Source organism: Athene cunicularia (genome assembly GCF_003259725.1).
Source record: "Athene cunicularia isolate RWA chromosome 2 unlocalized genomic scaffold, athCun1 chr2_part1, whole genome shotgun sequence".
NCBI classification, from domain to species: Eukaryota; Metazoa; Chordata; class Aves; order Strigiformes; family Strigidae; genus Athene; species Athene cunicularia.
The window spans coordinates 11,679,622-11,692,039 of NW_020799095.1; the positions used below are offsets into that span (position 1 = coordinate 11,679,622).

Below are 12,418 nucleotides of genomic sequence, written 5' to 3' on the forward strand. Positions count from 1 at the left end.
CAGTTTCTTCTTGTAGTTTAAAGGTGTCTAGAATCATATTTTAAAATCCCACAGATGCTTTGCAAACACAGAAATTGGAAAATATGTTTTAATTTTATTTTTTAAGTTAAGGAGGGTTTTAGAGTTCCTTGCTAAAGTTAAAAATCTGGAAGCCTTGTGTGACTTCCTCTCTGAATCCTTGAGGAACAAAAGTTTTACCATTGTGGTGTGTGTATATGTTTTTTAATTAAAATCAAAGGTAAAGCAAATCCTCATAGACTGAAAGACAGCAAACATGACCTTTAATATCAAAGATAAATTTGGGAAAAGGATACAGGAATTTTTGCCTAACAAGATTGAACAGCCTGGATTATGAATCACTGATCTAATTTCCAGAACTAATAGCAAGAACTGAGTAACTGAGGATATAACTGGCTTTTTTAAACAAGGTTGAGAATTGTGTGGGGTCAGTGGTCCATTCAAGAAATCGACAAAGCATGGAAGTATATATTTATGAGTGAATTATAGAAATGCCTATATTTGAGATAGATAGATATATATTGCACATGCCTGACTCTTTTGTTTATATAAAGATGCAATTTTATCCATGCAGGGAGGTAACTAGAATGTGAAGGAAGACAAGTAAGAGGAGAGTAACCTTGTACGGAAGGGTACATCAGATGGAGGTTACCCAGAGCTTAGTGAAAGAGTGTGTTATAGTGCACAGTTCCTCTCTATGCCAAGAAGATTGAGGTGACCAAATTTGGTTCAGATCTTACAGGGAAGTTCTGTGCAGCTCCCAGAGGGTCTTACCAGAACAATCCAGTCTCTCCCTATGAGCAGAAATTTATTATGAAGTCTAGAAGATACAGAAGTGTTCAAATTATGAAAAAAAGTTTTATATTCTGTTCTTTTAATTTTTTTAAATTGCCTGGTATTTTCTAGGCTGCTTCCACTATTCTATTTTAAATCTGATTATCCTCCTACAAGTAATGCTCTCTTGCCATATTACCTGAATTCAGAGTTAGTTTTAAATTTTACTGAGAAAATCAAGTCTGAACTAAGAGCAAATCTATAAAGCCAGAAGTAAGTAGGTAAGTGCAAATTCTGTAGTTAACTTACCTGCCCTGTGCATTGAAGTCTGTGATGACCAATAGTTTCTCATACAAATTCATGTTATTGATGTCCAGCTGAGATACACTGAGTGGAGGGAGTGGGCTTTTAACTTCAAATATCAGGTGAGCTTGCACTCTCAGCAGAAAAAAATGTATGCATTTACATGTAAAATTAAAAAAGATATTGAGGAAAGCTATATATACTATCAAGGATTAACATAACAGTATTTAATACTAACCATAATTAAGTCTTTTGAATATGGAATATGTCCTATATTAGCGATGTTCCACTTAACAGAAGTCTTAAGAGAAAACTTTCATAAACAGCAACAGTATGATAGATCTGGTAACTGAAATCCAAAGTATTTTTTAATAATTTTTATCAGGAAATTACAGACTTAGTATGCACTTATTTACTAATATGTATATGAATTACTTTACTGGGTGAAACGTATGTAAAATTAACTCTTTTAGGTCCTTTAAAATAGCAGAATCTTACTCTGATTAAAACCACAGTGGATATATCAGTCATCAAATGTCTGGACTTTGCTATTTTCGAGATGCAAGCTAGAAAGCTATTTAGTATTTTAATTTTGATACATATAAAATAAAATAATTTCTAACTAGATCAAATCATGCAGCTTTAGTATTGTTCATTATCTACGCTGGACCCAAACGTCCATACTCCTGTAATAAAATTAGTGTCTCTGATACTCCACTGTTACCACAGATAGAGAAATGCAGTAGGTAGCAAAAGCGGAATTGCTAAGCATGCCCACATAAGAATGTCACTCTTAGGTAACAGAGTGTCCCTCAGGTCAGCCTACGATAAGAGCAAAGTCAAACAAGGCTGAATCCTTGATGTTTTGTGTTTTAAGTATCTGAAAATTGTTCTCGACCAGCGTCGACCTACAAGACCTCAAGTGATCATATGAGCAAGGCAATAAATTGGTGGTAACTTGCCTTGAGGCCCATGTTGTAGTTGTGATGTTGTGAAAGTTACATCTAGTGTTAGCCTGTCCACACAGATCTACCTACTTGTTCAGGCTTCACAGACGGGAAAATTTTATATTTACTTGTACGGAAGGAGAACTATGGTGGCTGAATGGGCATGGCTGAAAGGCTCTGCATCATATCAGTGCAGTCAAGTGGAGATGCACGGGAACTCCATGGCATCAGGAGAGCTGGGGAACCACTTGCTTTCCAAAACTCCACTCCTGAGCAAGATTTTGGCAATGCCAACAGTTTGTAGCCCTGCAGTGTTTGCCAAACATCTAGGACGTGGCCTCCTGTCATGGGACAGACTGATTCACCTTCCTGACAGAAATCAGAAATGGAATGTAGTGGGCATAGCAGAAGGCCGTTTGTGTAGGAAAAGACACTCCAAAAATTATGATATCCAGAGGAATGGACAACAGCTTTCAAAATGTCAACATGCTTCAACGCGGACTAGCACGATTTTACAGCCAGATCATACAAAAGCAAATTTTCAAGTCATGTCAAGTGCCTGGGAATACCAAAAAGAAGAAAAAAACTGTACAGGTAACTGGCATTTTTATGCAGAACACAGCAAATGCTGTATTTAAAAGAAAAGAAAAAAAAAAAAGAAAAAAAAAAAAAAAAAAAAAAATTTCTGGTCAGGGATTTGGCCATTGGTAAAGGCATTATTATATGGGGGGGTGTTTACTTGCTACCTTTTTTTTTTTTTTTCAGCAGGGATAAATGTGATTTTTATTCAGTTTTATAGCTTTGTGAAGATAGATCCCAGATGACACTGTGATGAGTACTTACTGGGTTTTTCTGGGTGATATCTAATATAAAATAATATCTATTCTTTTAGCCCTTCAAAAATGTATTTGCCTCCCTCTTTATGGCCCTTGATAAGCTGATCAAAAATATTCTCTGAACCTGGCCTTTTTAAATAAAGCATAGCCTTGATACATTAAAAATGCAAATGGAAGCATTCTGTTACTACTTTCAGGGTCTTCATCTCTCAACTGTGACTGTGTTGTTTGCCTTTTCTTCTTTCTTATTATTAACCATCCTTAAAGCCTCAATAAGTACACAGAGCTTAAATAAATGGAACTTCTTGTAATGAATATGCTTTGCCTTAGTAGTCAGGTGAATTAACCATTTTCTTTCAGGTAGTTTTTTTCTTCACATCGGTGCACTATTACACCTTGATCCTTTAAGAATCACAATTGTGATCCTTTTAAGAATCACAGTTGTTTAGGTATTAGCACAAATTTAGTGCTTAAGTTATTTTTATTCCTTTTTAAACAGATAAATAATTCTTGATTGTTATTCGCCTAAAAAATAATTACTGCATACTGGGAGGGAGTGACTATAAGTTGTTTTCTTTTACTTAAGTCTTGCGTCACTCCACAAAGAAAGATTACAGTGTCAGGCAGGGTATCACCTCATGAAAAAGTTAAACTGGTCTAAGTACCTGATTTCTTTAGATTTAGTTGCTCTTTACCTCAGAATGCCTCTTTGCTAACAGATGTCAGGTGTTGATCGCTTTAACGTCTTACTAAGGGCTGTCAGGAGGCTGCCAAACCCAGACAGTCCCACCCAAGAGTCTTAATTATGTTGTGTCAAGCTACATTAGCTAGCTTTCTGCTTGGTTTTGGTTTTGAACAAATGGAACTTTTTACCTTGAAGTTGTCATGTGGAGTTGGGGTAGGAAATGACTCAGAAAAGGTACATGTTTTAAGTATTGGTAGTTACTTTCTCATGAGATAAGCCATGTAATTAACTGATGTCTGCTAACAGGGTCTTCCAATTATGAGATACGGGGAGACTTATCAAATTGGGTTGTCTGGGTCACAGGTTTATATACTCTTAGCAATATTTGCTCAGAGACCATCTTAAAAGCTGTCAAATACTATTCAGGAATTTTGTTGGCCAGTGTGTTGGCAAACTTCTCAAGGAGCAGATGCTTTCTGACGAGACTGTGCTACCCGCATGCGTTGTGAATAGCACAAGGAACTAGTGCAAGAAAAAAGCAAGCATGAACTCTAGAAGGGTCTTGATCATGAAGGAGCAAGCTCCATTCTCTTTTAACCACATTTATTCACGGTGTCAAATACATTCAGGGAGAACTGGATTTGTAGTGAATCTGAACATTTAAATATAAACTATGACATTCTTTGTTATCCAAACAGACTAATGAGTCTGAAGTGTTTCAATAAAAGGCACATCACACTGCCATTTTATGAGTCACATACAAATTCAGTGGCATGTCATAACCGAGGTACAGCAAGTTTTGTGAGAAGCAGTTTTAGAGAAAGAACTAACAATACGTATTGAAGAAAGAGGTGTGCTGTGGTGTAAGTAAAATTTTCCTCAAGTTTAAACCAGGGGCAGCAAGTTTTGCATCCTTGCTGCGTCTGTTGCAAACCCAAAAAAATTACTTTATGCCAGAAAGCTTCAGCTGTTTTTCCTTCAACTGAATCACTTGCTATAATAAATATAGTGTAGACAAAATGACAATTTTTAACATCTGATTCTACTGAGAAATAATCCAGGAACTGTCAAATGCTATTGTAACTTTACAACACTAGAATTCCACAATTCTACATATTTTATGTCATATTTTTGAGGGTCCATTTTGAGTCTCTGATCATAGTACATGGATGAATAAGGTAGTGCAAATATATACATACTCACCATGTGGGCACAGAGGTAGCAGTACTTGACAAATTATGTGTGTTGCAAAAGCCACATTAGTACTTCTGCCTAAAAGCTGATACAGTTTTCATCAGTGTATTTTCTTTATGATATGAAAAGATAGAGACTGTCTGGGATGTGTCCTACGTTATGTGCTGTGTGTCCTGAAAGTGCAGATTTCTGTTCTCCTTGAAGAGCGTGGAACTAATTTTTTCCCCTTAATCTTCATCAGAGGTGTCTGAGAGAATGGAGGCAACAAGAAAATCTGTAAAAAGGAAATGTAACAGTTATTTGTAAGGGAGAAATATGTATTATAAAACTAGGAGCTGATAATACAAGTGTATGTAACTGTTAAGAGTTTGGAAAGGTATGTTTAATCTTTGCAACCCCATGCTCAAATGTGCAAAACTTTTTGACGAAATACTGGATTTTTATTCATCTGTATGCTTAAAGTGTGAACATGACCAATCTAAGATCCTTCCATATGATCTTTTAGAAGCAGCACTCTGCCCTGACTAACTTGAATTCTCTGCAATACCTCCCACATGCTGACACTGCCACATCTTCTAGAAGTGGCACGTAGGGGTCCTAGCTGCAGCGTTTAGATAGCCAGGACTCTAGCCCAGGGGTGCACAGGTTCGAAACAGTCAGGGAAAATATGACTCTTGTGGGTAATACGCCACCTAGACATTCACGCAGATAGCAGAGGGACACAACAGATTGGATTGCGCCGAATGACACTTCTTTTTTGTGTGTCAGGGATCTCGGCTGTTTGGGTGTGCTGTCGGGAGGCTCATCCACAGCAATATTGTCTTGCCTTAACATTTCTGTGCGGTTTTTTTGGTGGTTCTCATAACTGCGTGAAGTCACAGAAGTACAGTTTAGTGGGGTGTTTCATTGTGCATAATTGTAAGTTTTAGTTAGGATTTTTAAAACAGGAGTCAATTAAGAGGCTTCATCATCTAGTATAAGGCAGCCTCTCCTGCAGACACCTCTTTTTGGGCATTCACAGCCTGACATCACTGACTGCACTACACTTACTTCTGAGTTACACCAGGGTGAGTATTTCAGAACCTTTGGGGCATTCAAGATTCATGTACAGCAAGTAATTTCTGCCTTTTTTAATAAAATGAACTGACACCTCAGACTGTGAAGGGTTCAAACTTTGGATCCTCTTCTGCCACAGTGTCAAAGTTTCTGTTTTCTCATTGGCCTGTTTGCTTGCACCGGAGGTTTTATTCTGCTAGTGATTAATTTCCATGTGTTCACTTAATCAAACACTTGTGAACTAATAAAATTCCAAGTGCAATAGTACACTGCTGAAGGCAATGAAAGCTCAACATGACATGATTTAAAGACTCTAATATTCAAACCAGAATACAAGACAAAGAAAAGCTGTTAATATTATTTTCTACTCCACTTTCAGGCTTTTGATAAAGACACTGTCTGACTGTCTTTTATCAGATGATTTAATTCAAAGTGATACATGAAAGGGACCTGCAGGATTGGACCCTAAGAGATTAAAATGAAAATATTTTAGGAATATTTCAGTTTTAATAAGAATGTTATATCTCTGCAGTGTTTTTTGAACTGATTTGTTTCCAAGGGAACAACAATCTGCAGTGCTGTAAACCTCTTTAATGTTAGCACATTACAGGTAAAGAAGCCCCATTCCCTGGCAGTGTTTATCATTCTTTTTTTTGTTAGAAAAGGCTCTCATCCATCTTTATTTTTCTGCTCATTCTTCACAGTTTCATGTAATTTAATTTCCTTTCAGTATTACTGTAATTTTGACAAAAGTAGTACATATGACACATTTCTGAGCATTATTGACATAGCAATAAAAAATAAGAAATGTTTGAGGGATTTATTTTGGAACCGAAAGTAAATTACAGGCAGTGCCACGTCGAGATACCATATCCTCAGGTGCCATGCTGGCTTGGACAGCTCTGTCTACACACAGTCTCGATTCTGGTTAGTTTTTCAGTAACAAACCTAAAACAAATTGGGGAGGGAAGAACAAGAGATAAGAAAATTCGTAGGAATTTTGACTCATCTGACAAAACAAATCCACATGGAGAGAAATTCCCACTAAGAATTTAAAGCCTGGTTCTCCAAAACTTTTCTGAGTGATTTAAAAGTATCTCAGTATTCTACTCTGCTAACCTGTAAAATACAGCCTCACCTCTGTGCAAGCTCTGTCATAAATTCCTGTTAGCTGTACAGAAGATCTTTTTGTGGTAAACGAACAACCCATGTATTGCAGTTGTGGAACGTTTTCTTTCTGGGGAGCGTGGAGAAATGAGCTTGGCAGGTTGTACGTGTTACATTTGTATGTAGTACAGTATTACCAAGCGATCACATAAACGGGTATGGTTTGGGGGGGGTGTGTGTTTAAACAACTATTGCAGAGTTTCTTCGGAAACACGGGTGTGTTTTTATGAAATGTTGCACATCCGTTCTTGAAAAATTGGATCATGCTTAAGACATGCTTAGATCATGGGCCTGAGCTAAAATGAAAATTAACTTCTATTGTGTGCTTTTTCACATTGTATTTCACAACGCTATTTGTTAAGTTAGATCCTTGGTAAAAACAGCATTAAGAATGAGTGTTCGTTTGTGTTTTACTTTTAGGATTTCAGTAACTATTAGAGCTCTTAATGAAGTAAGATCTTAGTTTAAATTATCAGAGTTTTAACAAAATAAATTCATTTTGGAAGCAACTTCACTGACTTCAGTAAATTGATCTCAATAGAGTTCATTTTAACTTACCAAATGTATTATTTTCTGAGCAAATTAATAAGAAATGTGTGTTAAAAATGCTTTTTTCATAGTTAGAGGAGAAAAAAAAAAAAATTCAAGCATGAATTTTAACTTCTCTGATCTTCAGAAGCACTTATCCTGAATTCTGTTAGCCTGCACATTAGAAACTAATTGGCAATGCTTCTTACTTAGATAGGTTAGTTACGGTTGTATGTGAAAGGGAGAACATTCCTATGTTGGCTCTTTGCTTTAGACTGAAACATTAAACAGTATCCTGATAGGGTGAAATATATACATGTTATGCCCAGGTCTTACCTTTTTCACCTAACTTTTGTTCATCAGGGTTGTTGGATTTATACTTAAGATCCTAGATGAAACAGGGCCAACTGACATGGTAATTTTGTCAATCCTGTAGATTGTTTAAAATAAAGGAAATAAGAAAACTAAGACCTCATTAGCAAATCAGTAATAATTCTACTTCCTAATAGTAAGAACAGACATTAAAGAGGGATACTGTCTTGTTGCTGACTTGACAAGTTTTACCATATTTTAACTGTGCTATAAAGAAAAAACAGGTTGTCTAGTAAAAAACAAATAGCAGATAATATAAGTTAAAAATAAAATAATTTCTTTTAGATCAAAAAGAATGGCTGATTAAACAAGGTGTATTAACTGTACCGAGGTTTGGGGTGCGTTAAGCAATTATAAGATCATATAGTTCTGTTGTAGTGACATTGACACGTTCATAGCTCGTAGGTGAGCCAAAACATGAAAAAAACCCTCCTTAGTCTGTTGTCAAAAAGTATACACTTCTAAAACTACTTCATTACCGAAACATAAAAGATAACAACGCAGACTAGCAAAGCAATTAGCTTACTGGTAATATTTAAGCAGTATTCTTTTTGCTGATTATCTTATTTTGAAGTTTCCCACCTGTTGAACTCAATAGAAATTACCTCCCCAAATCACCAAAGTTTAGAAAAGCTGCTTTCCCATAAATGCATTACCAGGCAGTGGGGAGGATTGTGTATGTGTGGAAGGCTGGGGAGATTCATGCATGTAATTCTGTAAAACAAAATCAATAAATCTGATGACAGATTAAGTTGCTAAATTTTGTAAAACTAGACTACTGTTTGGGTCATCAGCCCAGCACTATTGGATTTTCTATGGTTTAATGCTGAAAAACAGGATTATTGATTTTAGGATTTTCAGCGTATCCCCTCTGGGAGTTCTTAAGCAGTCTTTATAATGCTTCACACTTAAGTTGACAACTACAGTGACATAACTGTGTCCTTGCCTTAGTAATCATTTTCTAATCATATTGGAAAAGGCTGGAAATGGTTTATAAAATGATTATTCCAGACAAACGGGGGAACAGGAGGGTTGTTGGGACGTCACTTCTTTGTCTGGTGGTCATTGCTACCTGCCTGCCATCTTCCCTTGGAATTAATTTACGGTCACAGATTAAGACCTTTGACTGTCATAAATCTGCTTCCCAATATGTTTGACTGGCAGGGGAGTTCACAAGCTGTCCCAATATAAATAGGATTTTAGCACATCAGGTGCTGCTCCAAAGTAAAACGGGCTGTTTTGCAGTCGACTTTGTTGGTGTATATTCATTGCTCCTCTCCCATTCCATGTGTATGCATGCCTGCGTGTGTATGCATGTGTGTGTGTACGTAAAGTAGAAGCTGAGATAAGGTAACAAAATGAGCTACTGTATGCAAGAAATATATGAAGTGCACCCAGCTGCCGGTAGCAATTGCTACATGCAATCCACTGATTATTGCACATACATTGAAGATAATCAGGGTTACAGCAGTTGTGATGCTCAGGTCCTGCACAGTAACAACATATATATGGAACAGGCCTGGGCGGTGAATCAGCCTTATACCTGTAGTTACCCTGGAAACGTGTTTAAAAGCGAGTACTCTGACATGGACATGGCCCTGAATCAGTACAACCAACCTGAATATTTCACCGAAGAAAAACCTACTTTTTCTCAAGTGCAGTCGCCATCGTACTCTCAGAAGAAAGGTAGGGGCAATTTATTTAAATAACAAAAAAAAAAAATCTGGTTTTGTTTTTGTTTTGCTTTAAACTTACAGTTGCATCAGTTGGCTCAGATACATCTTTGAATGTGAAGGCTGCCTGTTCAAAACTGAAAGCAGCAGTAACATAGGTTGCTAGGTGATTGTAAGGTTTGTGGGTGATGAGGATTTCCAAGCACTTTTTCTTAATCTGTAAAAGAAATTTGCAAATATATTGCTTGTTTTCTGCTTTCAGGGGCTGTTAAGTTCATTTGCTCTTCACCAGTGAGCTAGATGAGAAAGTTTCTCTTTTGAAATGTCGTCATTATATATTCTGCATCTTAAAGCTGTGTTTCTGGTTACATATAATTTGTGTGAGTCCTCATTATCAGTAAATGTGAACTATTTATTCAGAAGCTTGGGAAAAATATTTTGAGAATAAAACTGTAAATATGTATGGAAGAAATATTACGCTTAATAGAGTAACTGTCTTTTAAGTGAAAACCGTGTAGTTTATGATTATACAAAGCAAAAAAGACTGACAATTCAAGAATATATCTATGCAAGAAAGACTATTCGGCATCCAAAAAGTTGATCTAATCAATATGTTTGTGAGAGATAATTGGTGCAATACCTGCTCCCTCAGGGTTAAATCATTGCCTGTTTTCAGAATTTATTCTGTTGCTTTCAAGTAAACAAAGCAGATTCAAAAAGAGCCCGAAATACCAACAAACACTTGGAAATGTTTTCAGTGTTATTTGTTGTGAACTCAGAGTAGCAAACTGACACATACAGAGTATACATTCTCCGTGTTTCTTTAAAATCACATTATTAAAGATACTCAGTCTGCTGTACCAACATAATATCCCCTTTCTGTAAAGACCGGATTTTCTGTATGCAGTTATCCGAAACCCAGATGAATCTGATGTAACTAGATAGGTAGAGAAAACACCTTTTACTACTTTTAAAGTGACTCTGTAGTAAAAAGTAGACTGTTTAATCTTATTAACTGCATGGAAAACTGATATATTTTCCTTTGTATAGGCAATATTCATTAGCACTTGGTGCAATAAATCTGTATGTTTGGTAGAAAAATGTCTTAATTTTATACTTTGAACAGCATTGAATTACATAATAAAGGAAGTATTTTTTAAAATCCTGTTCTAGAAGCTGTAATAACATGATAAAATTGTAGACTAAATGTAGTTGTGGGTAATGCATGTTTTTGTGTTGTGCAACATTTTAAATGCTTTTTAAGGCTATTTATCTGCTATTGGGTTTTAACTAATGAATTTATAACTCTTTGTAGACTTTTCCCATGTCATTTTTGGTTAAAGAAAAATAATACTCAGAATTAACTTATATAAAATAAAGGCTTGCTATTGCAAAGTCAGCAAAGAAATACATTTTTTGTAATGTTAAAAGTTATAAAAAATAATTGATATACCTAGGTCAGAGGTTTAAGTTATTTCAGTACTCAAGACAGCTGACATCTGGTCTGTTTAAAGTTTTTGTACTTCTTTGGTTGAAAGGATGCAGAGCAGAGTTCTTTTAAAAACTGTTTGTCTGCCCTTGTTTTCCACTACCTCAGTTTCACTAAGAAATGGCAGTGAATTTTGGTGGAAGCCAGCTCTCAAGCAGGCTTTTAATTGATCATTTATGGTGACTGAGCAACGTGTTTTGGGATTCTTTAGAGCCTTATTACTGTGATAATCAATGTAGAGTTGCCTTCCTTCTGTCAAACCTTTGCAAATGCTGAGTTGGTTAAGCAGAAGAGATCTAAACTGTGTGGGACATGTGCATCTTTTCTCTCTCTTTTTTTTTTTTTTTTAATTTCCATCTTTTAACCAAGCTATCATAAAACTAACGAGTCGTTTAATCCTGTCCTAAGAACAGAAGGCTCTACATGGGGCATGTGTGTCTGTATTGATCCACGATTGATTTGGGGGGACGATGGAGTTTGTTAGAGAAGCCTTGGTAATAGCCCATTAAAGTAAAATTAAGCCTCTAAGCAGGTGTTCATGAGGAGTCTTGATTGTTGCAGTTGGTATTTCTGTTAGTCCCCTGAAGTTTGTAATCATCTCAATAATATGCTGTTCAAATAAGACTGTACTTTACAGTAGCACATGGAGTCTTTTCCCATCAAAACTTGCTAGTTATTAAATAATTAGTCTTCTTTTCCCTCTGGGAAGAAAAAAAGTCAACATCTTATATGCTGAAAAAAATTATTATTTATGACAGGGAGTTTAATTACTTCTCTATTTCACTTTAAAAGAATTCAGAAAATAACTTTAGAACACAAGAACGAGAAACCTCAACAATGTGTCATTAAAGGAAAAAAGTAAGTATTTAGAAAGTATAGCTGTTTATTCTAAAGTGTAAGAAAGCACTTAAGCCACTCCAGTTAATACAGTACATTTAAAAATATTATTTCCTGATTATCGGTCATGAATTCTGATGAAAGACTTGCATTTTAAAGGAAAAAATTATGCTCCACAAAATCAAGAGGTGGAGGTGTGGTTTCAGCTTTCCATCTGCTTCTTGTTCCGTTATCTTTTGTGCTGAAGCATATGCTGTTAAAAGGTAGCAGCACAATATTCATGTGAGAGCTTACTGTTTTATTAAGGAAGCTCTTTTGGACCTGATCCTACCGAAGGAGACTGACAACCAGATACACTTTGTTTTCCACATGAAGCTGTGAAATGTGATAAGCAGAACAGGGCTCATTATTGTGAGAACAAGGTGCTATTCCCAGCTCTGTCCCAGAGAGCTTGAACTGGACTGTTTTTCCCCTGTCACGGTGCCGCCGGCCATGGTGAGCTTGCAGCACTGCACACTGGATGGGTGATGCTCCAGGAG

The 12,418-nt window shown here is 36.2% G+C and overlaps 1 protein-coding gene across 6 annotated transcripts in view; it reads left to right on the forward strand.

Moving 5' to 3' along the window:
* The window catches only part of THRB (thyroid hormone receptor beta), a 125,878-nt gene that overhangs the window by 87,930 nt on the left and 25,530 nt on the right, over positions 1 to 12,418 (forward strand). For 2 of the 6 annotated variants that reach the window (XM_026841618.1, XM_026841620.1), the window contains exon 1: positions 2,083 to 2,636. The exons of 3 other annotated variants lie outside the window; for them this stretch is intronic. In XM_026841618.1, coding sequence (XP_026697419.1) covers positions 2,189 to 2,636 — 448 coding nt within the window. In that variant the 5' untranslated portion in view covers positions 2,083 to 2,188. Of the gene's footprint in view, positions 1 to 2,082; positions 2,637 to 9,112; positions 9,567 to 12,418 lie in introns of those variants that run through there. One more of the 6 variants, XM_026841619.1, reaches the window with a different exon arrangement.